The sequence below is a fragment of the Megalopta genalis genome, chromosome 1, assembly GCF_051020955.1.
Source record: "Megalopta genalis isolate 19385.01 chromosome 1, iyMegGena1_principal, whole genome shotgun sequence".
NCBI lineage: Eukaryota > Metazoa > Arthropoda > Insecta > Hymenoptera > Halictidae > Megalopta > Megalopta genalis.
In genome coordinates, this window is record NC_135013.1 from 2,466,337 (window position 1) to 2,490,205 (window position 23,869).

General features: G+C 30.8%; 4 protein-coding genes and 1 long non-coding RNA gene across 8 annotated transcripts; 4 read left to right on the forward strand and 1 right to left on the reverse strand.

Moving 5' to 3' along the window:
- The first annotated feature begins 208 nt into the window (after nucleotides 1-208).
- Nucleotides 209-4,984, forward strand: LOC117223574 (uncharacterized). 2 transcript variants are annotated; one of them, XM_033475927.2, is made up of 4 exons: nucleotides 209-556; nucleotides 723-1,106; nucleotides 1,186-2,075; nucleotides 2,163-4,984. In XM_033475927.2, the coding sequence occupies exons 1-4, from the start codon at nucleotides 416-418 to the stop codon at nucleotides 2,845-2,847; spliced, it is 2,100 nt and encodes a 699-aa protein (XP_033331818.2). In that variant the 5' UTR covers nucleotides 209-415; the 3' UTR covers nucleotides 2,848-4,984. The 2 variants fall into 2 exon arrangements, with proteins under 2 accessions (XP_033331818.2, XP_033331817.2); XM_033475926.2 differs by having other exon boundaries at nucleotides 1,186-4,984.
- Nucleotides 4,985-6,009: 1,025 nt separating this feature from the next.
- Nucleotides 6,010-10,275, forward strand: LOC117223600 (uncharacterized). 3 transcript variants are annotated; one of them, XM_033475970.2, is made up of 8 exons: nucleotides 6,010-6,323; nucleotides 7,264-7,470; nucleotides 7,605-7,869; nucleotides 7,945-8,067; nucleotides 8,414-8,575; nucleotides 8,654-8,851; nucleotides 8,923-9,119; nucleotides 9,188-10,275. In XM_033475970.2, exons 2-8 carry the CDS (start codon nucleotides 7,277-7,279, stop codon nucleotides 9,351-9,353), a joined length of 1,305 nt encoding a protein of 434 aa, XP_033331861.2. In that variant the 5' UTR covers nucleotides 6,010-6,323; nucleotides 7,264-7,276; the 3' UTR covers nucleotides 9,354-10,275. The 3 variants fall into 3 exon arrangements, with proteins under 3 accessions (XP_033331861.2, XP_076374961.1, XP_033331860.2); XM_076518846.1 differs by lacking the exon at nucleotides 6,010-6,323 and adding an exon at nucleotides 6,340-6,364; XM_033475969.2 differs by lacking the exon at nucleotides 6,010-6,323 and adding an exon at nucleotides 6,688-7,039.
- A 195-nt stretch (nucleotides 10,276-10,470) lies between these two features.
- LOC117223602 (mitochondrial-processing peptidase subunit beta) lies at nucleotides 10,471-12,876 on the forward strand. The gene is made up of 8 exons (XM_033475971.2): nucleotides 10,471-10,885; nucleotides 11,069-11,240; nucleotides 11,414-11,570; nucleotides 11,659-11,849; nucleotides 11,909-12,052; nucleotides 12,127-12,272; nucleotides 12,339-12,542; nucleotides 12,615-12,876. The coding sequence occupies exons 1-8, from the start codon at nucleotides 10,688-10,690 to the stop codon at nucleotides 12,753-12,755; spliced, it is 1,353 nt and encodes a 450-aa protein (XP_033331862.2). The 5' UTR covers nucleotides 10,471-10,687; the 3' UTR covers nucleotides 12,756-12,876.
- A 724-nt stretch (nucleotides 12,877-13,600) lies between these two features.
- MAN1 (LEM domain-containing inner nuclear membrane protein MAN1) lies at nucleotides 13,601-22,322 on the forward strand. The gene is made up of 11 exons (XM_033475968.2): nucleotides 13,601-14,522; nucleotides 14,753-15,435; nucleotides 15,510-15,612; nucleotides 16,387-16,589; nucleotides 17,374-17,588; nucleotides 17,668-17,796; nucleotides 17,888-18,017; nucleotides 18,473-18,746; nucleotides 18,822-19,043; nucleotides 19,127-19,308; nucleotides 19,495-22,322. Exons 1-11 carry the CDS (start codon nucleotides 14,359-14,361, stop codon nucleotides 19,620-19,622), a joined length of 2,433 nt encoding a protein of 810 aa, XP_033331859.2. The 5' UTR covers nucleotides 13,601-14,358; the 3' UTR covers nucleotides 19,623-22,322.
- Nucleotides 19,339-23,864, reverse strand: LOC117223603 (uncharacterized). The gene is made up of 2 exons (XR_004490969.2): nucleotides 23,204-23,864; nucleotides 19,339-23,095 (listed from the first exon to the last, which is right to left on the reverse strand). It is a non-coding gene; the product is annotated as an uncharacterized LOC117223603 (long non-coding RNA).
- Between the last annotated feature and the right edge of the window lie 5 nt (nucleotides 23,865-23,869).

A 23,869-nucleotide genomic window follows, 5' to 3' on the forward strand; every position in this document is an offset into this window, starting at 1 on the left:
TTATATATACTTTTTTTAAATGACTCTAAAGCCCTGTTCGAAGACAGACCATGTTGAAAAACGCTTCCAATTTTTTCTTACAGCGTGAAAGGTTTTTAACGAGATTAAATTGGAGGTGTGAAATATATCAATTTGTTTGACATGATAAGGACGCTCGCATGTACATTTAAATTTTTCCCGCATTTCGTAGTCCTTGGTTGTCGCTGTCGCTATAATCACACACTGCAAATGGCCACGGGTACAACTCACGTAGTCTCGGAGATGCGATATCCAGCGGAATCTTGTTTTACATGGAAAACAGAATCGTCAACGATGATAGGGCAACAGTGATTGCTGTTACGGTTGTACTCTTACGACAGTAAGGTCACTCGCGATTTTCTGAAGGTCGCGCAATTGAGTTTTCCGCGGGAAAACAATGTCTGGATACCGAAGGGTGAACTACTACGAACTGTGCAGATTGTGTACGAGCAGCGAGGGTAACAAAATGAACATTTTTCGGGAGGAAGGTCGTAGACGGCAACTTCAGTCAAAGATCCAAACGTGTTTACCTATACAGGTGAGAATTTCTGACAAGATGATTCTTCGTATTCGGAACTGTAAGAAGAGATACTGCTTTCGGTGAACGTTTACAATGTCATAAACTAATTCGTTGAGACTCTTTTCATCATTTAAGCGATTACCCTGTTGTATGGGTAAAGAGAAAATTGTCTCAATATTTTTAGGTTTTGGAAGAGGACTCTTTGCCAAAAATTGTTTGTCACGAGTGTATTAAGAAGTTGGAGACTTTCATTGAGTTCAGAGAAACTGTTGTAAGTGCGGAGAGTATGTTGGAATCGTACTTCACTTCGTTAAGATTTTCTGAAGACTTTCTAAAAGAAGGTAAGGTATACGTGAAGAGTACAGAGAAGGATAGACCGACCACACCAGAGAATGAAATATTAAAGTCAATAGAAAAAGTATCACCTACCGCGGGAACTCAGATAGTTAATAACGACCCGCAAATACAGCATCAACAGCCTGTTGTTGTTAGTAACATAAATGCCTCTAATATTCAAATTATCAGTGGTGTTCAAGCAAGAGTGCAACAGTATAAATGTGCCATGCAGGTTTGTAAAATAAAGATTAATTAACTTTATAAAGTAAATCAGAATTTATAGTGCACCTAAGGATAATTACGAATTTTAGATGCAACCAGGAGGCATGGCAGCTGCTGTTGTTGAAGCAACAGCAGAGACACATTATAGTTATCAGCAACAAACTTCACAGCAATTATCACCTCAATCAAATGAAGCACAAAATCAAATCACTGAACAACATAGTCCAACTTCACAAATTCAGCAGCAAGTCCAAAGTCAAATACAGAATCATGGTCAAATAAATCAACAAATACAACCCCAAAGGCAGATCTCTCAACAGTTGAATCAATCAGCTCCTATTCCTCAGCAACAAAATCAAACACAGGTTGGTCAACAACAACAGCAGCAGCAGCAGCAGCAACAACAACAGCAGTTACAACAGTTACAAAGACAAAGAGAGTATGAGAAACAGCACAGGCAACTCCAACAAATTGAGAAACAACAGCAAGTACAGATCAGTGCTCCTCAAGAATTTTCAATAAAGCAGGAACCTCAAGGGCAAGTTGTACATCAAAATAATAACATTATTCTAAAGTCAGAACCCGATGCTAAACAAAATCAACCAATTATTCAAAAAGTACAATCTGAGGCCCAAAAGGATGACAATGGCGCACAGAATGTGCAAACATTCACCACTGTGCATTCTGCGCCTGAAGTATTTTTAAATTTAGGATTCAAAGACACCCCTTTGGTTACACAAACTGTTCGGGAAGATACGAAAGACTTTAAGGCAGATGATGCAATATCTCGTACTTCAATTGGACAAATTTCAGAATTTCTAAGAATCAAATCAGGGCCTGAACCTACATCACTAATCACTGTGAATCCCCAAGTTATTACTCAACCTAGAGATACCGCTTGCAAAGATTGTGGCAAAACTTTGCCTTCCATGAGTCAAGTAAACAGTCACAATTGTTCTGGTTCATCATTCAATTCAAGGTCTAGTTTACTTCAAACCCTTTTAACTGATGCCACTGAAAGTGGAAATAAAGAGGAACCTTTACAAACTAATAATAATTCTTTTAGTTGTGATGTGTGTGGCAAGCCATTCAAACGGAGAGAGCATCTTTATCAACATCGAAAGTTGCACACTGGTGAACGTCCGTTTGTGTGTACCACATGTGCAAAGGCATTTAGTCGCAAAGAACATTTAGTTAGACACTCTGTATCTCATACAGGTGAAAAAATGCACGAGTGTGAAATGTGTGGCAAAAGCTTCTCTCGGAAGGATAATCTGCATAAACATCGTAAAACGCATGGTGTATCTGGTCCATATATTTGTGAAACTTGTGGTAAATCGTTTGTGGTTAAGCATTATTATTTAATGCACTTAACAACTCATGCATCGACAACTGGAGATGGTGCAAACTGTCAGGATCCTTTACCATATAAGTGTGACCTTTGTCATAAGGCATTCTCTGTAAAACAATATCTTACAACTCACAAACTTAGGCATAGATCAAAAAATAATAATAATTCTGGTCAAAATTCTGTAAATGGCCAACAGCAACAACAAACTCAGCAAGCTAATGCTGCAAATAACGTAGATCTAGTAGGTAATAACGTTACTAATACTGGAACATTAAATGATAATAATGGACAGTCTGATAATGGATCAACGGTTGAAATTCAAAGTGTTATAGAAAAAAATGAAGAACCGAACGGTACTTTTGATCATTCTTACCATAGTAATATACAAGAGTTTCAATGAGATAAGGGGAAGCGTGTCTATTATGTTCTCTTGCCAAATGGTAACAACCACAAGATTGTCGTTGTGTAAGCAAGAGAAATTGTACGACGCGCCAACATATTTTCTTAATCAAACAAGGTTTTACTTGAAAATGAATTTTTTATACTTTAATAATCAATGAAATGAATTTGGATACTATTGTTTTCACAATTCGTGGTTTATTTGGTCATAAAGTAATATCTTCAATAGCTTGAAAGCTTGAGATAAAAGATATTGTATACATATTTTGCCAGTGAAGTATTACATGTACGAAACGCATGCTATGTTTTCTATAAATGCACACTACTATTTAACATTTAAAGTAAGTGTGTGCAGCAAAATTTAAATGTATGTAGATAGTCATAAGGTTGTTCCAATACCTGAGTACATTTGTGTTTCAAGCCCCAGTAGCTTTGAACATGAAATGATTAAACTAATATATAATTAGAATATTATATATAGAATATTATATACAATTCTTTTTTTTTTTTAATTGATAGAATTAGAATAATATATTGAGAGCAACTAGAATTTGTAAATTTTAATTAAGTTTAATCACAATATTTGTTATATACTTTTATCAATATTAATAAAAGAAATTAACAATCAGATTTATTTATAGCAATCTATTAAAATTGGTGTATTAAATATTAGATTTTATTTTGCTTTTGTGCAATATCTTCACATTTAATATTAGATAAGTAACTGTTAAAAATGAACAAATGAATTTCATTCTCAACCGGTGATTGTAACAATCTATGACCACTTTACAAAGTATTTCAAATCGTATGATTTATAAACGTAGGATACAAAACAACATCTAAGACCAAAGAAATTTATATTATGTATAAATTGGATGAATAATACTGAATAGAGTTATAAACATAAAGTGTCAATCAGGCATGGCCTAGCCTGATTAACTCCACTATATTTAAGACTTCGATTAAGTGCGCATATTATATATATAAATATATATATATACATATGCATAGTACTTTATGATCTGTACAATGAGTCATTTTCTGACAAGTGAGAGTGTGCCATACAGTGAGGTTTGAGAATAAGTGTATGCGAAATCATGATTGTCTAAAATTCCTTACATTTATAGTATATATTGACCAAAATCGTGAAAAATTAAGAGAATTTCTATTTATTGGGCCACACATTTAGATCAATTGCATTGACATGTAATTAAATCATACTTCTAATTAATTTATAATTTATTTTTATCAAACTTTTCCATGTAACCTGATTAAGAGAACAGGGGGCAACTATATCTTCAGACAACAAATAGTTCCCATACAAAACATATGAAGTTATTGTCTATATACACTTATTAATTTGTATATTTCAGCACAATAAGGACAGTTCAAAAGTTTTATAATGTTCTAAAAATATCTGTTGTCTATTGAATTATTTAATTTATGTACACAATCTTCAGCATATTCCATAATACATACATAGTAAATATCAATAACAAGTATAGATAGCACAACTTTATGTTGTACATTACAGTGCACAATGATATGTATTGTACACTGAAATAAATACAACATTTTTGGTCGAATATAACGCAAACACTTGTTATTGGATACACAGTAACAAAATTTTGTTTCTGCAGAGTAAACATCTTAAGGTGTAAGAGAACTTTCCATAGTACAAAAAATTTATTTTAATTACCGGTCAGACTTTATTTCATCATAAAGTCTTGTACATATATACTGAAGCAGAAGTAATGAATTTAAGACTGTGTTTCTATATCACCTAGTGTTAGGTGTACGTTGGAAGTACATAGATTTATAGTAATGAAATTGTATATAACATGGTCCAGTGAGTAAGACAAAAAACTGTTAGTGCGCTGTTCCTAAGGAAGTGGTATTTTCTGCGAAGCACGAGAATGCCAATACTCGGATATTGAAGTCTTGTAAAGTAAATATTGAATCCAAAGATATAGTGCTTTTATTACTTGTGTACTTCGTGCCTAATCATGAAATCCATGAAAGACAATTATTTTAAAGATTTATATTTGAAGCTATGCAAATATCATACTTTTTAGTAGCCCCCTGCTATGTACAACTTGTAGCGAAATTATATTAAACCAATGCTCAGATCTAATTAATTTCAAGAATAATTACTTCATTTTAATCCTTTAATTATATATATATTGCTAAATCAATGCTATATTTAAATATAGTATAATGAATTACAAAATAATAATATATTTTTTATTTAAATTTTCCCATATGTATACTTCATTAATATGTACTGTAAAATTTTATTTAACTTAACAGTATATTAAATATATATTGAAAAAGATACATGTACTGAAATTCAGTAACCCTTTTAAAATTTATGAGTGGCATCGCTTATATATTTTGTATTTAAATAAATTTTAATATATACGAATTTAATTGCAAATTTAGATCTGTAACAAATGCTATTAAAATAGTCGTAAATATTTTATGTAAAAAAATTGTTAAAAGGATCTGTTACATGAACGTTATTCATTATTATTAAATTTTTTATTATATCGAATAATAAATACTGCTTTATACTGGTTATTTCATCACTAAAGGAATTTAAATTTCGTTTTTAAAACTTACTAAAAAATAACAAAGTACGGTATGAATATTAACATAAATCAATAAAACTATTTTATGATGATAAAATACATTCAAAATTTTTTAATGTAAAAATATCTAAAATGATTATTTTTTTAAACTTTTTAAATAATGCATCACATGGTGGTACCATTTTTTAAAGATAATCTCATCTATGTATTTCCCTTTTTTTATGTAATTTAAATACAAATTCTGTTTTTCCATTCAATTGTCGGGGTTTCCCATGGATCTATTGCAATTTTGACAGAAATTTCCTCTAGTTTATAAATACTATTCTTTTCGATATTTTTTATAATTTTTATTTGCGATTCTGGAAATACTTTTCCATTTCGTAATAAAATATATTCGATAGCTGTAACCTTTTTGTACATTTTGATGAAAAAATATCATGATTCGGTTTATTCATTATAAAATAATTCCACATGAATGCAGAACGCATATATACCATGGATGAATATGTACACTACATTTTTTGATAGCTATACATATACATATATATTAAATGTTTTCTTTAAAAGTATATTTTTTATATACATTATTTACAGGATTATAACATTATTTGTGTCTTACGTCTTTCGATAAGTTAGTTGCATCCTATGTTTTGCAGTAAATATTTTGTTCTTTTTCTCAAATAAAGTCGTCATAGCAAAAATAAGTCAAGTTTATAGTGAGTTATTAAGTTGATCGAAGAAGAGTGCCAGACCGCGGTTTAAATGTATTTTTTTAAAAAATCGGATACATTAACTACATTATGTTAAAAGAAGTGATCTTTAAGACGATACATCACCGAATATAATTAATACGCGATTGTAATAATAAAAAAAAGACAGAACACAGGTACGCGTCATAGATATGTAGTGACAGTATTTCATCTTAAGGTTATGTTATTACTTGTTGATTTTTGTCAATAATGCAACAAATTTCACCATTCAGTAGTTGAAATAATTTTTTATTTATAAAAATACATATCTCGAACTACAACCTTGCAATGAATTTTATGTTTTTCAATAATATGGTCGGATTACTTTTTATATTTTAACAAATACTCATTACTTCAATGTCGCATTTTATTTTATATTACTTTCAATTGAAAAGTTAACTATTATTTATTAGAAATTGTAAACTACAGTTTGACAGCTTTATTTATATATAAATGAGAGCACAATTTTTCAATGTAAATTAAATGTTAATAGAATTATTTTCGTTTTTTCTTTGGATTAGGAGGAAATAATATTAGTGTGTTTAAAACTTAATTTTTGTTTATAAAATTATAAAACTCCAGAAAATGGTTTGGGTTCATTGTTGAGTTTGTCATGTGGTTGGCAGAAATTTTATCACTATTTCTGGGTTTCTGCCAAAGAAACAGAGCTTATTCAGCAGTCAGAATTAGACTGTTTTATGAACAAAACTTTCTTTGTGCTATCCTGTCAGTTTCAATTTGAAAACAAAGAATATTTTCAGTGGATTAAAAGTAGTTGGAGAAAGATGCAGGAAGAACTGAAGTTACTGAAAGACCAAGTGTCTCCGATATCTAATCATTTAATGTGTCATATGTTTGTATTATATATTTGGAAATTATTTTTAGTAAAATGCACAAAAAATTCAGTGTATAAAAATGACTGTGCAGAAAAGTGAAATTCTTTGTGTATATAAATTATTGAATTGCGTTTTAATATACCTACAAATGTGTTAAATTATTTATTATCACAAAGAAATTAAATAATTCAATGATAAAGTGTTTTATTATGCTACTGATGGTTTTACTTATTATGTGCAGGTGTAAGAAAAAAATGAAAATGAAACGCAGCAGATCATTATCACCCAAACCCTCAAGCAGCGAAGATGATATGAAACGTATTAGACTTGAAGAGAATGCTGAAGCAGATAAAGCAATATTGTATCCACATATATTAGATTTTTCAGATGATGTGTTACTAAATATATTTCAATATTTGAATCCTCAAGATCTTATGGCAATAAGCTTGTAAGTTTGAAAAAGAGTACAAACAAATAACTGTTTTGTGCTTATAAATAATAAAACCTTGTACATTTGTAGATAAAAATAATAAAACCTTATACATTTGTAGATAAAAATAATAAAACCTTATACATTTATAGATGTTGTCAACGACTTGGACAAGTAGCACAAGATAAAACATTATGGAGAAGAGTAGATTTTCGTGCATTGCCTATAAAATTAAAGGACTTTATGAATGAGTACACAAAATTCCTTCAACCTGTGACAACAACTCTTGCAATACGTCGCAGTTTGGGTAATGGAGAAATAGGTCGTCTCACTCCTCATTTCTTCAGTTGTATTAAAACTGTATGCATTCACCTTAAAGAATTAATCATTGAGGAGTATTTCATTCATGGAGATAGGGTCAGTCTTATCGCATAATAAATGAAGCTGATATTGTATATATGAAAAATAATAAATTATTCTTTGTGTTTGCAGATTGAGATCACAGATTTTCCACGTACCCTTGAAAAACTTTCATTAAAAGGCTGTAAAATGGGTTATTTGCGTAGTAATAAGTCATATTTCTTTAAAATGAACTTCCATATGCCTAATCTAACAGTAAGGAATTTTGCTTTACAATTGCATGAATATTTAAGTTGTTCTATATTACTTATATTTTATCACTCTTGCTTTATGTTTATTTTTTATATTTGGTTACATATGAATGACTATAAATTACAGAATACTTATACTAATTGAAAATTGAGACGTACTTGCACTTAATATTCATTTGGTAGGTTCACTTTTAAATAACATTTTATAAATCTGCAATAAGTAATAATTATTACTTATTCTATTATCCATTTCACTTTTATGATTACTTTCTTCATTAAATATTTTGTTAATAAATGTATAATTTATTTTTAAACAGTACTTTACTGTTTTTAATTCGTATATTTTTCAGTGTTTGATTTTAAGCAACTGTCAATGGTTTACTCCACATTCGCTCTTGGTTATTAGTAAAATGCCAAACTTAAAAGAATTGCGATTAAATTCTTGTCACCGTTTGGGTGAATGTGTTGCTTATACTAGTTTAGCAACACGATTTGGGTTTAAAAAATTGGAGGTGCGCACTCTACTTTTTTCGATTCAGAATGCTTATAATGTATTGTGACAATTAAGTAATTATATTTTCATATCTTAGATTCTGGATTTACGAGATACAGCACTTGGTGACAGTGAAGTTTGTTGCTTTAGTTGCACTACTACCTTGACTCATCTCTACTTAGAATGCCCGCCTAGTTTCAGAGACACGGAATTAACAGATCAGGAATCTCGACCTTTAGACAGAGAAGCTATATTGAATCCTCCACCTACGTTTGAAGATGCACATGTTGCACAGGTTGAGATATACAAAGCAGTCTATATAATATTGTTCCATCTTTTTATATTTCTTCTTTTCTTTTATATCAGTTTTGGGTAGAAGATGGATTCCCATGGGAAAATAATTCATTTGGGCGTTGTCTAATAACAGACAGAGCAATTTGTGCCCTTGGAAGCGACATGTGTGATCGTAGAATAATCAATAACTTCCTAGCAGAAGGTGTAATAGTTGTAGAAGACGGCAAAAGAGTATTTAACAATCCACACTTGAAAACATTGGTCGTTAGGTATGGTAATATTATTAAAGTCTAGGTGTCCATATAGGCAAAACAATAACAATTTTCCGATGTTTTAGAAATTATCCACATGTTACGAATTCAAGCCTTGTTCATTTGGCTTTAAATACATCCAGTCTCGAGTATTTGGATGTAACTGGTACTTCTGTTACAAAGCAAGGTGTCGAAGCTTTTAAGTCTCAAAAAGCAAACGTTAAAATATTATCTTCATTTGATGAAACATAGTTATAATGGACTGCATGAATCGTGAATGTAACATGATTTAAGTGTATGTCTATTGCGTGTGTGAATATTGACGAGCAATATTTAAGAAATACAAAGCCGTGCCGAAGGCTTTGATAATATGGTACTGCTACAGTTGAATAAATTTATTTTTCGCGAAAGATGAACAAACAGAAGAATTAGAAGTAAATAGTTTTTTACTTTCACAAAATAGTAGATGTAAAGAAAGACGTGAATCATAGAAGAGTATTTGAAATTAATACTTAATTTTACAATCTTAGTGTGAACTGTGTTTAGTGTATTTATTTGCAAGTGCTCCAGTTACGTGGTATTGTAAATACGTATTTGTGTGCAATTTAATAGTGTATTAAATTTTACGTCGATACTTATTAGCATAACACGATACTAGAATCTCCTTATGCTAGTGATAATGAGTTCTCATTATCAGAACGAAAATGTAGAAATGCATGGTATATATCAAATACATTATTTGAAGGGGCTGGGGTTAGTGATAAATAATATTGATAATAATCGAAACAAAAACAAACTATGGATATCATAAAATACGTTTTTATTTTTCGATTTCAACTCAGAAGTCTTATTTTTAATATATTTAAAAGTAGTTGATAAAGTAAGAGTATGAAGTTAAAAGAATATGTACATGATAACGATATTTGAGACAGTTGTTATTCAGTAGTTTTCAGATATTAATGTAAGCTCGTATGAATTCTATAAAAAAAAATATTCAGACTTGTAAGAAGCATATTTTTTGTCACTTATGTACAAAAATCAACTCACACCATCTTGGAAATTACCTCTCATCAAAATGTTTTATTCATTTTTATGCTATAAAAAATTCATTCCAATATATTTCCATATTATTAACGAAAAGAATACATTATAATAAAACTTCCATTTCATTGCATATTATAATGTCTATTTTTATTTGAAAAATATTGATTATAATGTCCATAATTGCTATAACAGCTCAATAATCTACAGTAAGTTGAAAAAAGTGACATTTACACTTTCAATTGTTATAATAAATATATAGAATTCTTATATTTTATGAAATATGAATAGCCTGGGTTATTTACTTTGTGTGTAATTATATGTTAAAAGATGACAACGTTTTTGAAATATTTGTATCGTGTGCAAATCAATACAGTATTGAAGCACATTAGAAAAGTAAGAGCTACATTAATTTTTCTAGATTAATTAAAAAGAATGATTAAATTGAAGATAATGCCATATTTAATTACTTTTTAAAGGGATACATTACTATTTCAAATAAATATTGCAAAACGTTTCAAGGCCATGAAAACATATGTGGAAAAATGTCTATAGGTTTAAATATGTATATGAGTACAGAAAATGCAGTAGAATCTTGTACTTTCAGTAATGGTATACGTCTTGTATGTGAAAATAAAAGCTGTTATACCACCACCCTGGGATGTTTCTTCCCAGCAGGTGCAATGCATGAAAGGCCTGAAGAACGTGGTAGTGCATTATTCTTGAAGCATTTACTTGTCAGGGTAAGAGAGTACATATATGATAAATATGTCACTTATAATGTTATTAAATTCACTTCTAATTTCATTCAATTATTCTATCATTTTTGTTGCAATATATACAATAAACATTTCATACTAGCATTCTCTTTCCATATAACTTCTTAAGTAGCTTAATATTTATAAACAGAAAGGTATTTAACATAGAGAACTACGTCCAGAAATGAAGAAGAATTGGCAAAAGCAATAGAAGAAATTGGCGCAAGAGTCACCACTGTTGCTGCGAGAGATATGTTTCTCTTTTATGGAACAGTGCCTTCAAACAAAACAGTTAATTTTGTTAACATATTTGGAGATGTGATTATGAATAATGTTATATGTAGGTTGAGTAATAATGCTCGGCATTGAAATCTCTATATGAGATTTATTTGTGTACATTATACACAGTACGACTTGTCTAATTTGTTCACCTGAATTAACCATTAAAAAGTTTATTGACATACTTTGGGTGGGCAAGTTAGAAGACTCACCCTAAATTTATTAACATCTCAGGTGAACAAGATATTGCAAGAGAAAAATGTGTAATCTTACATGAACTTACTCAAATGGAATTTGACAAAGAACGAGTTGTAATGGATTATTTACCAACTATTGCATATCAGGACACTGAACTTGCAAATAGTATATACCCTGAAACTGATGTAATAAAGTAAGTGCTAATACTAAAGAATAACATAAATACAAGAAACTATTTGGTAAACACTTTTTATGTTCATTTATTAATTGTAATTCTACAGAAAATTTTGTAAAGACAAATTAATCAAATTTCAAGACCGTTTGTTCAAGCCATGTAATATGACAATTGTCTGTACTGGACCTATTTGTCTACAAGAATTAGAAACAATTATTTGCAGATGTTTTATGTGTGAAAGCGGATCTGATAGTTCATTGCAATCGTTTTGTAGAGAAACTGAATATCGATTCTCAGGTGAATAAAAGCGAAAGGGATTTCAGTTGTATAAATAGTGTTTAAATAAAATATTATAGGTGCTGAATTACGATATAGAGATGATGATCATGAAGTAGGGTATGTAGCAATAGGCATAGAAGGACCAGGTTCTAAACAACGTACAGATCATTATGTACTTTCCATAGCTAAAGAAATTGTAGGTTGCTGGGACATGACTTCTAGTGAGTTAATATTGTGTATTTTTAGTGGGAATTGTTAAATAAGAACGATTTAATATCTGCATATTCATATTTAGGTGGAGCACAGCACAATGCGCCATACATTGCACACGCTGCTTACAATACATCTTTGTGTTACATGTACAAATCATTCTATCACAATTTCGCACAGTCTACCGGCATATGGGGATGTTATTTTGTTTCTCACAAATTAGCTCTTGAGGTATAATGTAAACATATAAGACTTTTCCTACCAGTAAAGATTTTTATTATCAAAATGTTTATGTAGGCAATGGCTTCAATGTTGCAAAAAGAATGGATGAGATTGTGTACAACAATAACTCAGAAAGAGGTACTGCGTGCTGTGAATCAATATAAAACCAAAGAGTTATTGTTATTGGATGATCCAGAAAATCATTTTCTTGATATTGTCAGACATTTATTAAGATATGGATGTTACATACCAATACATGAAAGAATCATAGAATATGAGGTAAAAAATTTATCTGGCAAATACTTTGTTCTTTGTTAAATAAAAAATAAATAAGTTTTATTGTAATTGCAGAAAATAACAGCAGATAAAGTAAGAGAGGTCTCCATGAAATATATTTATGATCAAAGTCCTGTTGTTATAGCCCTTGGTCGAATTGAAATTTTACCGGAGTATTGTAATATAAAAAATGCAATGTATTTACTACGATATTGAAAATTAATTATAAGAAATCTAAGCAGTGATCTTTTTACTATTTTAGTAAAGTGATACAACAAACAACTTAAAATAAATGATTTTGTAAATTGCAAATATATACAAGAAATAAGATTTGGAATCAGATGTTAATATAAAAAAATATATTTAAACTTAAGACACATGCGAATAGAAAAAAGTGCATTCAAACTACCGCATTCTAAAAGAAATATTTAAATGGTTCGTAATTTGAGTTTCTTTTAATAAAATAGAATTCTATTATGCAAATATTGATCATTTGGGTCCAAATAATTACAAGTAAATAAAGATTCGCATCAGTTCTTTTTATTTATAGTAGCTTATAGTAGCATTAGTTCATCTCTTTTTAAGAATGGAGGTTAGGCATAATTCGATTGCATGTGCGTTCTATAATTAGCCTGTCGTATAAACATTGACATTGCCCAAGCACATTCCGAAACGCTATTCCAAAAATTACAAATCAATGATTTTTAACGCGGAAATATCGTTGAATTTAGCAGCTCCTGTATTTCTATTTCGAATAACATAAATATTTAACATAGCATTTATTCAAGCGAAAAAATGGGTCATTAAGAAATGCTCGTTCAAAGAAATACGTAATATACATTCTTTTGAATGAAAAATTGAAGAAAAAAGTTGAAAGCAGGGTAGTCCATGCTTCATGGACTATAGAAATAAAGTTGTTCTGAAGCGAAACTCTAATATTTTTCGTGAATCAATTTCATACTAAAACGCATGCGTTCACAAGTGAGTCCACCATGAACATAGTTTCAGAACCGTAAACCATGAACATAGTTTAGAAACAACTTATATAATTTAGAAATCGGAAGTACACGGTCGAATATAAAAATTAAGTTCGCCTAAAATATGTAGAAATATGCAGTTCCAAATTACACAGATACATTGTGAAGAAACCATTTCCTTCCATATTACATTTTCAAACATCGCCGCGCTTTTCAACGTTCCCAATTTCGCGTATGTACTTTCTCTTGTTCTTTTTTCATACAGTGGCGCAGAGAAAAAGACAGAAATATCAACTTCGAAACACAGCAGCATCGTTTGTTCGCCGATTCTCAACCAACCACGACTTGGAAGGGCCCTTACCGTGGACAACGCTGCTCGAGGTCGTCCAATTTACAGTCGCAGAGTCGCAGTTACAAATTGCAAACATCAAAGGTTCTGGCAGAAGTTTCGTTTCTGGCCTCTGGCGTTCGTGCTCTGTGTATGGACCGGTTGGATTATCTCGATTAACCTTGTTCCATGACTATGGATGACAGGGTTGAGCGGCGTGAAATGGTGTGGATGAGTATGCGCGCGACCGCGACCGTTAGAAAATTGCGCCATTTGTTTAGTTCTAACCAAGATTATTTTCCAAAGTGTTGAAGTGTTACGCGAACCATTTATGACGTCGTGAAAGGTGGCACGCGTGGACACCAATGGTGTTGTGAATATTACGTTCTAGAAGCACGCTTGGCGAAAATTCTGATCACGCTTCCCGAGAGTGCCTAGCGGGGAGGTTCGTCCACGAGGGAACTTTTTTACCGGGTCCTTTTCAGAAGAGAATTTTTTTTCTTTTGTAAACAAAATGTCGGTGGACACACTGAGCGATGCGGAGTTACGCAGCAAACTGATGGAATACGGGTACCCGGTGGGCCCAGTGACACACACCACCAGAAAAATCCTTGCGAAAAAATTAAAAAGTCTGATTGAAGCGCGGGGCTCGGGTTCGCGGCATTCATTAGCTGCCAGGTAATTTTATCCTTCCAATTTTTAAACAGTCCGCAGTTCCATGGAATTAAACTATTTATTATTCAAATAACAGATTCGGTTTTATAATTTGCATTCTTATTTGCAATAATGTTTATGTAGATGGTGTTATATTTTTAAATTCGTTTGTTGTGTTTATGTTGTATGCTCTTACATAATGTTGGAAATTCGTGTTATAATTATTGTTTTTGTCACACTTTTCATGCGTTTAGATATAGCAGCGAAGATACTGATGATGACTCAAGTTCAACAGCCACAAAAAAGAAAAAGGCAACAACTAATGCTCGACGGCAAACTTTGGCAAATCCAATGCCTCCACCACCAGTTATACCATCTTCGGATGCAAGCATATCAAAAAGTGCAGTTAAAGAGAAGACAATACATCCTGAGTTTAAGAACCCCATAGCACCTGATTATGATAGTTCATCTTCTATTACAACTCGTACAGTAACGAAAACTACACAGAAAAAATATGTGAAAACTAATAAACTATCAAGCATTACAGATGGCTTAGAAACAGGATCAGACTCGGATGTTGTGGAGGAAGTAAACAGAAGATATTCTCCATCTAAATATTTATCTAGTGTTGGTAAACCCCATGACTCTAGAACATATGAACAGAGTACACCCGATCATGAGCCAATTACAAAATTATATGATTCAAAATCAAGATCTATACATACCATAAAAGACAATAAATGCAGTGAACCACTTTTTGATGGAAATCTATCCCCAATACATCCTCCAAAGGAAGAGAGTTGTATTAAAGACAGCCCACATCAAAGAGAGCTTTTGACAAATTATGAAACCCCGTATTTATCTGAATTTTTGAGAATGCTCAGTTCACGGTCTTCTACAGGCAATATGCCATCTACCTCTATGTCCGGTTTAAAAAGTAAGTTATTTGAAATTAGAATAAATTTTCTTAATATTTTGCATAATCATTCATTTCATTGTATTACTATTTAGGCACAAATTTACGCCGTACAACTAATTTACCAGACCTAAAAGAGAAGGATTCAAATGGTCACTTCTCTTCTACGAGATCATTATACTCAGCAACAAGTCCAAGGTATATGCAAAATATTTTAATGTAAATTGTAACACATTGACAGCCGGCGACCTAAGAGACATTTAAAGCCTGAGCGCCGGCAACGTATCGGCCACTTTTAAACCCCGAACGCCGGTCTTATTCGCTTGTTTCTGATCACTGAATAGCCAAAAGAAATATTTAAAACATTATATATTTTCGTAAAATAGTACATTTTACTTGCATATTCTTCATATACAAATTGATGGTAATTAAAAATTTAAACAAAATCGAAATTTTTAATTTATAATTGTAAAAAAAATACAGTTTCTCATTTCGTGATGGATTATTACATATATATAACGTAAACCGAAAACAAAAGTTTTAATATTTAAGTCAAGGCTCATATTATATGGGTAAAAAGTTACAGAAGAAAAAAACTTGTTATAATGTTCAATCAAAAATATAAGTGTACGAAAGATATACTGTTTGCGGAATACACTGCTCGAGAGTGATTCTTGCCTGGATTGTTTCTGAACAATCGTATACGTTTTATCTTTAGAGTATGACAAATGAAGATCGGCATAACCATGGCAAGTAAATACAAATCGATGTATAAGACACTCATACCAGCAAAAAAAAATCCACATCATCGTGGGGCAGCTACTCAAGCGACAGACTCAGAAATCCGCGTTTTCGCGGGGCCGGCGCTTAAGCGACAGACTCAAAAACCCGCGTTTTCGCGAGGCCGGCTGTCAATGTGTTAATACCACAGTATTATATAATATTCTAATTGTGAAAAATTTTTGGTTCAAGGCATACAACATCTATTGACAGACCTCGAGAAACAATGGGCAGAACATTTAAGCCATCAATCACAAGCAGAGAAGACATGCGTAACAATCAGAATATGGTGTCTGTAATTTTGGTTGTGGTACTGGCTTTATTTTTTGGAATACTTGCAGTAATATACATGGGACTTGGTGGAAAATCCGAAACTTTTCCATCGCTTTCAACGGGTAGGTATTCAGAATCGTAGTATTGTTTAATTAAGATTCATGGAATAGTATGTTGAAACTATAATGATAAAAAGTTATATATTCTAACTATCAGTTTGTGGGAAAGTTTCTTAAATAAGTTGGTAAATAATAACAATAAGTATATTGCAATACATGTGGTATGCATTATGAGTTTGAACTATTCATTTGAAATGAAATAATTGTTACTAGTATATGGTGATACGTATGTAATCGTATTCTTATGATAATTAGATTTCTTAAAAAGAAAATACACAAATTTAAACTAATGAAATTTTGTACTTTATATTCCATTAACTTACTGCATGGTGTATGTTTAGACCCATTGCATGTTATTGTATTAAACTAATTAGATATTTAAAAAGACGCAACATTAAAAAGTGTTTTATTAGTTTCAAGGTTCTTTCTTCAGTATCTTATACATACTCTTTTATATGAACTTTTCTAAAATCGAGATGTGTAATCACTTTTGCAAGATTCTATTTGAAATATGTATTGTTTTTTTAACGTGTTTAATAAAATAATAAGTATTAACGGTGTATTAATTTTGATATTTTATTTCCTTTCCCATTATATAACGATCTTATCCTATTTTCTATTCTTTGGTTGAGATTGTCAATTAAGTTTCTTTCTCATGTACAATTTACATGTACATATTTGAAAATATATAGAATATAGATAAGAAAAGTTTGAAACGCATTACATATTGGATTACGAATTCTACGACTTTTGATAATCAATTCCTATTATATATTTTAATTTATAGATAGCAACATACCGCTATGCTTTGATGGAGCTGACTATGAAGCACCTGGAGTTAATTGTGTAATGAAAGAAAACATAGATTCTGTACTACAGTTATTAAAACGACTTCAACCAATTTTAACAAAAAAGGCTGTGTCCATGATATGCGACAATTCCAGCGAAACTCCTTATCTGACCGATTCTGAAATCATGCAAATGTTTACAAGCAATAAAGTGGTAGGTTGAATTAATTGTAGCGAAACGAAGATTATTGTATAAACTTCTTTATGTATACTATCATAAAATGGTTTTACAGAAAAGTTTGGAAGTGAAAGAGGATTTGCACAATGCACAGTTGCTTATCATAAAAAATCCCAAATGGGGTATTTCTTTAATAGACATAAATGATGATAACGGAGTGCCCGGTGAAATTTTGGATTCTTTGGTATTGTAAAAACTTAGCTATCATTATAATGAATACAATTGACTTCTAATAATGTATATAAATTAAACAGAAAGGCATCATTCTCTTGCAGGATAAATTATTTTCTACTCGCCTAAATGGGAAAGTTGGAATGGTGATCATGAACCCGGAATTGCCGATGCAATGTCTCATTAAAAATAAGCTCTTCACCATATTCTCCTCTCTACTGATTGTGTTACTTGGTAAATTTTTTACCGATTTATTATGGGATGAAATTTGTTGAGAACATGCTGACGAGATTTTATAACGCGATAATATTCTTATATCGAAACAGTTGCGTTTTGTTACAAAAGTTCATACTTTCAATATGTAACTGTATAGCATTAGTAAATTATTTCTTTCTGGTTATAATCACGTCTGTTATGCGGTTTTCTTTGGCATTCAGTGTATATTGCATGATAATGTTAGACTGAGAATACATTGTATGTTCATTAGATTGCAGATTTTTGTACAGAACAAATTCTTTTATTTATTAGCCATTTTGCTAGAAATGGAAATAGAACAGGAGTTTATTTAATATACTTATAAATTTTATTTTCTATCATTTTAAAAACTAACATTGAATGTACGAATATCTGCAATTTAATTATTTGGCAGTACAGTATCTTATACAAATAATGTCGCAATATATTCTCAGGCCTTCTAGCAGCTATAGGATTGCAGAAATTATTCGTTTGGTATATAAAGTACAAGAAAAGTACTGAGAGGGAAGTGTTTAAGCTTGTTAGTGAGATTATTAACATGGTTGAAATGCATCATCAAAATGCTAGCGTAGCATCGCCTGGCGGCACACAAGAAAGTTTTCTTGCTATAAGTCACGTACGTGATAATCTAATACCACCCAAAGACCGTAAAAAGATGGCAAGCCTATGGGAAAAAGCAGTGAAATTTTTGGACGAAAATGAATCTAGGTAAACAAAAAACTGAATCAGTTTGTTTTTTTAATTTAAAGACAATGGAGAAGTTATCGATAAAAATGCTTTCAGAATTCGAAGGGAAGTGCAGCAAGTCGCGGGAGAAGAATTTCACGTATGGCGCTGGCTGTCTAATAACAGTCTTAATAAGTCAACCACACAGAATTTCGTTCTGAATAAAAAGTCCAAAGTATGGCAAGGCCAAGCGTTCGAAACAATGGAAGGTTCGGTTAACAGCTTGACATGTTCACCAACACCCTGTTTGAAGATAAGACATATGTTCGATGCAGATGTGTAAGTATCCCTTAATAATTTTTCATAATTCTTGTGAATATCGTTGACGTGTATCCGCGTATATATTGTCCATATTCGTTTAGAGAATTCGAGGATGACTGGGAAACAAAGGTACAGGATGCTATTCTAGAGAAATGCGAAGGTGTAAATATACTTCATATCCGTGTAGATCGTGGCAGTCGAGAAGGATGTGTTTACATGAAATGTATGTCACAAGAAGACGCAGGAAAAGCCTACAGAGCTTTACACGGATGTTGGTTCGATGGTAAGCAATCGATAGTAAATAACTCGGTAGTACACTCAACATAGAGAAATTTTATTCGTTGCAGCTGGCCACAGAGTTTTTTGAAAACATTGAAAACACAGTGTTTCATCTAAATTAAAATAAATAATGTCCTCATAACGTTGTAATTAGTAGAGAAGTTTTAAATGAAGAATTGCACTGTTTTAGGTCACTTAGTAACTGTAAAGTACCTGAGATTGGAAAGATACTATGAGAGATTTCCAGACGCGCGTCAATGTACGATACCTTTGAAGCCAAGTAACAATCAACGATTATCTATGCAGGCAGATTACTAGGGTCGCCACTTTTGGATGTAAACTTACGGAATACCTCTTTGCTTGTGCATACACGTTAACAAGCAACAATTTGAATCTTTCGCCGCTAAATAATTGTTTGCGGACCAGAATTCGCGAGATACTTCTATTTTTTGCTCTGGAAGAGAATAGAACTTCATACTTATCGCGCAGAGATACAGAATCCGAGGGACTTGTAATTGTGTGATAATGTTCTGAGAATTCGAAGAGACAGAGACTTTTTATAATCATTTTCATTTAGATTTTGTAACGCGTACATTATTAATACGTTCTATAATTTTTTTTTCTTTTTGTTTTCGGAAGGAAGAAAAGTCGAAACCAAGACTCAAGAATTACATTATTTATGAATCTATTGTAAAGTGAATGTAAAGATGTTGTTTCAAACTGCATTTTATGAAGTTTCCAAGTAGCAATATACAAGAAAAGAAAACATGCATATCCAAATTTCAATAATGTAATATACTCCTCTTGTGCGTTCAAACGATGTGTTCGATTTATCATTTAATACTGGCTTAAAGTTAGTATTAATATTAAAATGTTGTTTGGTAATACTTTTTGGATAAACCATTGCCACACTTCCACGTGCTTTGTTAATAGACAATTTCGATGAGTTTCATAAAATGTGCTTAAAAAAAGATCGGATTGTAAAGTGTAAAAAGTACAACAAACTTCGAAAAATTATTATTAAAATTTAGTATATTACACAAGCGTGTTATATTGTAATTTGTAACGTAGTTTGTATTTAAATTTAATGACTAGTGTGGCGGCACCTCATGTTTTTGCCACTAGAGGACTCCTAAGACTACATCTTTCCCACGGTTTCCTGATCCTTTGCTAATTTTTATAAAGAATTTTTAAAGCAGTGATACAATTTTGAGAAGTGGTGAAACCATATGAAAATATCGAAAATGTAGAACAACAATTGTTCGTACGAAGTTTCATACAAAATATGCAATGGGTAGTAACGTAGGTGGGAACCTAGTTAACTAACGCGCTGAAATTCAAATTTAATATGAAATTCTAAAATTAGTTTGTTCTAGATTTTCTATCCATTTTCTGAGGCTGTAAAAACCATGATTCACCTCTTCTTTTGCTCGATGATCCATAGTTGGAAAAACTCCCTTTTGCATACCTTTATCTCCCTTCCCTTCGTCTTTTACATCCATTCCAACCGCCAAACTAGAATTAACATTTAAGTAATAAATTAATGAGGATATTATTTTCTAGACGGACAACGCAAAAACATGATCTTAAACATTTATAGTATTGTCTTACTTTACTCATAATTTTATTTATTGTATTTCAGTACATGAGTACTGTAAAATACGTCTTATTTTATATTATGTAGTGTCGATGTTTTTAGTACTTTCTTTTAATTAACGTATTAAAAAAGCGTATATTGCTACTTAAAGTACTAAATAAAATTAATTTTTGCATTTTATGTAGTGATCAGTAACTTTCTAACATCAGCATTTAAATAAATCAGCGATAAAGCATTTAAAACATATTTTTTGCAAATGGATCAACGAAAAAAGCTCGTGTAAAAACGAAAATATGAATTTTCTATATAATACTACTTTCTTTTAAATAATAGAACGTATACATACATTATTACACAATCAAGGAGAGACTTAATTTATTCTGTTTTTAAAGACTATATTTTATTAAGTAGTCATTATATTAATGCTTCATAAATTGCACAAAGTATATTATTAGTGAAACTGATTTAATACAAAGTGTTTCAAGACGGATAGTAGATTTAAGAAAGAGATTAATCTATTTGTACAAATAAATGGAAAAGTAATCTCAAAAAAATCGAATTCGAATATTTACCAGGTACACCACGTATGTACCAATAGACTTATGTGCCTTTCCATTACTAATAATTTCCACTTATATAACTGTTTGTAAATATTAACAGTGAAATGATATTATTTCTTTTTAAATAATGAAGTAGATAATGTCCTACTGTCAACATTTGTTACAAGTAGAAATAATGAGTAATGATGAGACACATTCTAGCCGCTCTGAAAATATATTTTTGAGTTTTTAAAAAAAGAAACGACTGAAAACATTTTATTTAATTTTAAATATGTATTTAACTATCATACTGAAACACACTGTATATGTATACAGATTTAATATCAAGATGTATGGATATTGATACGATTTAAAAACAAAGAAAATAGTACAGAAAAAGTCGAGAACATTAACATCTGCTATTCTCTCATGTATAATGTTGTTCAAAAAAAGTAGATTTGCAAAAAATTAGTTTTTGATGGTTACATGGTATTTGTTGAATGACGTTGATCATAACTGATTAAGAAACAAAATTTTACTTAATTTAATTTCTATAGATACATTGTATAATTATATTGCTACTAATATTATCTTATAATTGTATATACAAGTTAAATGAAATTCACAATTTGAAAATAATCCAACACACTTTAACTTTTTATATATGTTACAGAAAGGGAAAAAGTTTTCAATAAACACAATGTTCTATAATAACATGTACATTACTCTTTACATTCATATATTTACATATTGTGTAGAAGTATGGCAATATTTGTTACTGTAACCATAGTTGTTTGTATTAGAAAAATGCATAACAACATAAATGTAGAGACATATTTTTTTAGTAAAAATATAAAAAAGATATATGTTTCTTATACAAAATTTGATTTCATAAGAAAACTTTTTTTTAGTGATACTCCTGTTAATCAGAATTATTAAAGCTCTTCCAATAATTTATGAGCTTTAAGAACCTTTTTTAATTTCACAAGTCTGCAGTTCATTAGCTGCACTATATTTTCATAGTACAATATGCATTCTTTTTGCTTTGAAATTTGCTCTTGCAACTGTGCTATTAACATATCCCTTCCATCAATTGTTTCAGTAGACAATGTAGATTTTTTTACAATCTTTTTAGATATTAATGCAACTGATGATTCTTCTGCATTATCTTCCTGAATTACATTTATATCTTTCAGAACTTTATTATCCATATTTAATATCTATCTATTGTGTACCATTACTAAATTAAGTTTCAAATACTCTTATTTAAATTAATGTAATAAAGTTATATAGTATAACATTTATTAGTAGTGCAACACTATCCATAATAAAACCAAATTTCAAATACAGAAAATCTAGTGTATTTTAAATATTTGTAATCTTTAAAAGAGGATGCTTCAATTACTTTTTATATCTTACACATTTACTTGATTTGTCTTTATTTATGGATAATCAGCGATTTCATAGTTTGTGAAAAAATGCAAGTTGTTTTCGTTATCAAATCATTAAAATTGATTTGATCTCATACGAATTCGAGATGTACTAATTTTTTTGTATTTACTTTAATCCGATTTCGTTCGAAGTATTTTTCATCCATATTCCCGCAGGCTGAGATCGTCTTAGAAAGGAAAATATGCACAGATAGGAAACAAGACCTGTCAGATAATTACAAAATTATTTCAAATTATATATTAATATCTAATATATGATGGATATATTACAAACATAGACAGTATTTCAGCGCGTATGACAAATTTACTTACAAGTAAATGAGTTTTGTCGCGATATTTCGGTACTTTCTTGAAATGTTTACTGTGCATGAAAAGTAACCAAACAATTGGACATTGGTTTGCTTATCCAAGCAATTTATAGATTTCCCGAAACATTTGATCAATCCTGAAATTATATGCTGCCAAAGAAATATTTTCAGCTTTGGGTAAACATACTTCAAAGAAAATTGTGGTATTGAAAACCGAAAATTCACCCACAAAAGACACTAGTGTCTAGCTACATATGTATGTACTTCACTAATGTAATCGGCCATTTTGCAGACGGAGATTTGGTGTTACATTTGACCATGAAAAAACTGAACTATAGTTGTTTGTCTCATAGTGCAATATTCCAGAAATTTTTACACGATGTCACAATTAGTTTCTGAACAGATTGTGAAAGAACATTTAAAATAATAGAGAATTCTCTGCTTGAATTACTCGAGTACCGATAATCTAATCACAAAGATTTTCAAGTGCACACATGTACTGTGTAAAAATTGTCGAATAACATTTCTTAGTACAGTTATTTCTTTTATAAAATATAGTTAATTCTGGTTTCAACCATGCTTTGCTCTGCAATTTTTGATGTTATTAATTTAGATGCTTACATGAAGTTTCAAAATGCGCCATCTGTGAGTTGAGAATAGCGAAGGCTAA

What these genes read in the sequence shown, in the direction of transcription:
- LOC117223574 (XM_033475926.2), top strand. Translation starts at nt 416, where the DNA reads ATGTCTGGATACCGAAGGGTGAACTACTACGAACTGTGCAGATTGTGT. An exon ending in AAACGTGTTTACCTATACAG is followed by an intron (nt 557 to 722) that starts GTGAGAATTTCT and finishes CAATATTTTTAG; the next exon opens with GTTTTGGAAGAGGACTCTTT. An exon ending in AGTATAAATGTGCCATGCAG is followed by an intron (nt 1,107 to 1,185) that starts GTTTGTAAAATA and finishes TACGAATTTTAG; the next exon opens with ATGCAACCAGGAGGCATGGC.
- LOC117223600 (XM_033475969.2), top strand. Translation starts at nt 6,885, where the DNA reads ATGAACAAAACTTTCTTTGTGCTATCCTGTCAGTTTCAATTTGAAAAC. An exon ending in ATTTCATTCATGGAGATAGG is followed by an intron (nt 7,870 to 7,944) that starts GTCAGTCTTATC and finishes TTGTGTTTGCAG; the next exon opens with ATTGAGATCACAGATTTTCC. An exon ending in TTGGGTTTAAAAAATTGGAG is followed by an intron (nt 8,576 to 8,653) that starts GTGCGCACTCTA and finishes TTCATATCTTAG; the next exon opens with ATTCTGGATTTACGAGATAC.
- LOC117223602 (XM_033475971.2), top strand. Translation starts at nt 10,688, where the DNA reads ATGTCTATAGGTTTAAATATGTATATGAGTACAGAAAATGCAGTAGAA. An exon ending in TGAAGCATTTACTTGTCAGG is followed by an intron (nt 10,886 to 11,068) that starts GTAAGAGAGTAC and finishes TATTTAACATAG; the next exon opens with AGAACTACGTCCAGAAATGA. An exon ending in CTCACAAATTAGCTCTTGAG is followed by an intron (nt 12,273 to 12,338) that starts GTATAATGTAAA and finishes ATGTTTATGTAG; the next exon opens with GCAATGGCTTCAATGTTGCA.
- MAN1 (XM_033475968.2), top strand. Translation starts at nt 14,359, where the DNA reads ATGTCGGTGGACACACTGAGCGATGCGGAGTTACGCAGCAAACTGATG. An exon ending in CGGCATTCATTAGCTGCCAG is followed by an intron (nt 14,523 to 14,752) that starts GTAATTTTATCC and finishes TCATGCGTTTAG; the next exon opens with ATATAGCAGCGAAGATACTG. An exon ending in TGTTTACAAGCAATAAAGTG is followed by an intron (nt 17,589 to 17,667) that starts GTAGGTTGAATT and finishes ATGGTTTTACAG; the next exon opens with AAAAGTTTGGAAGTGAAAGA.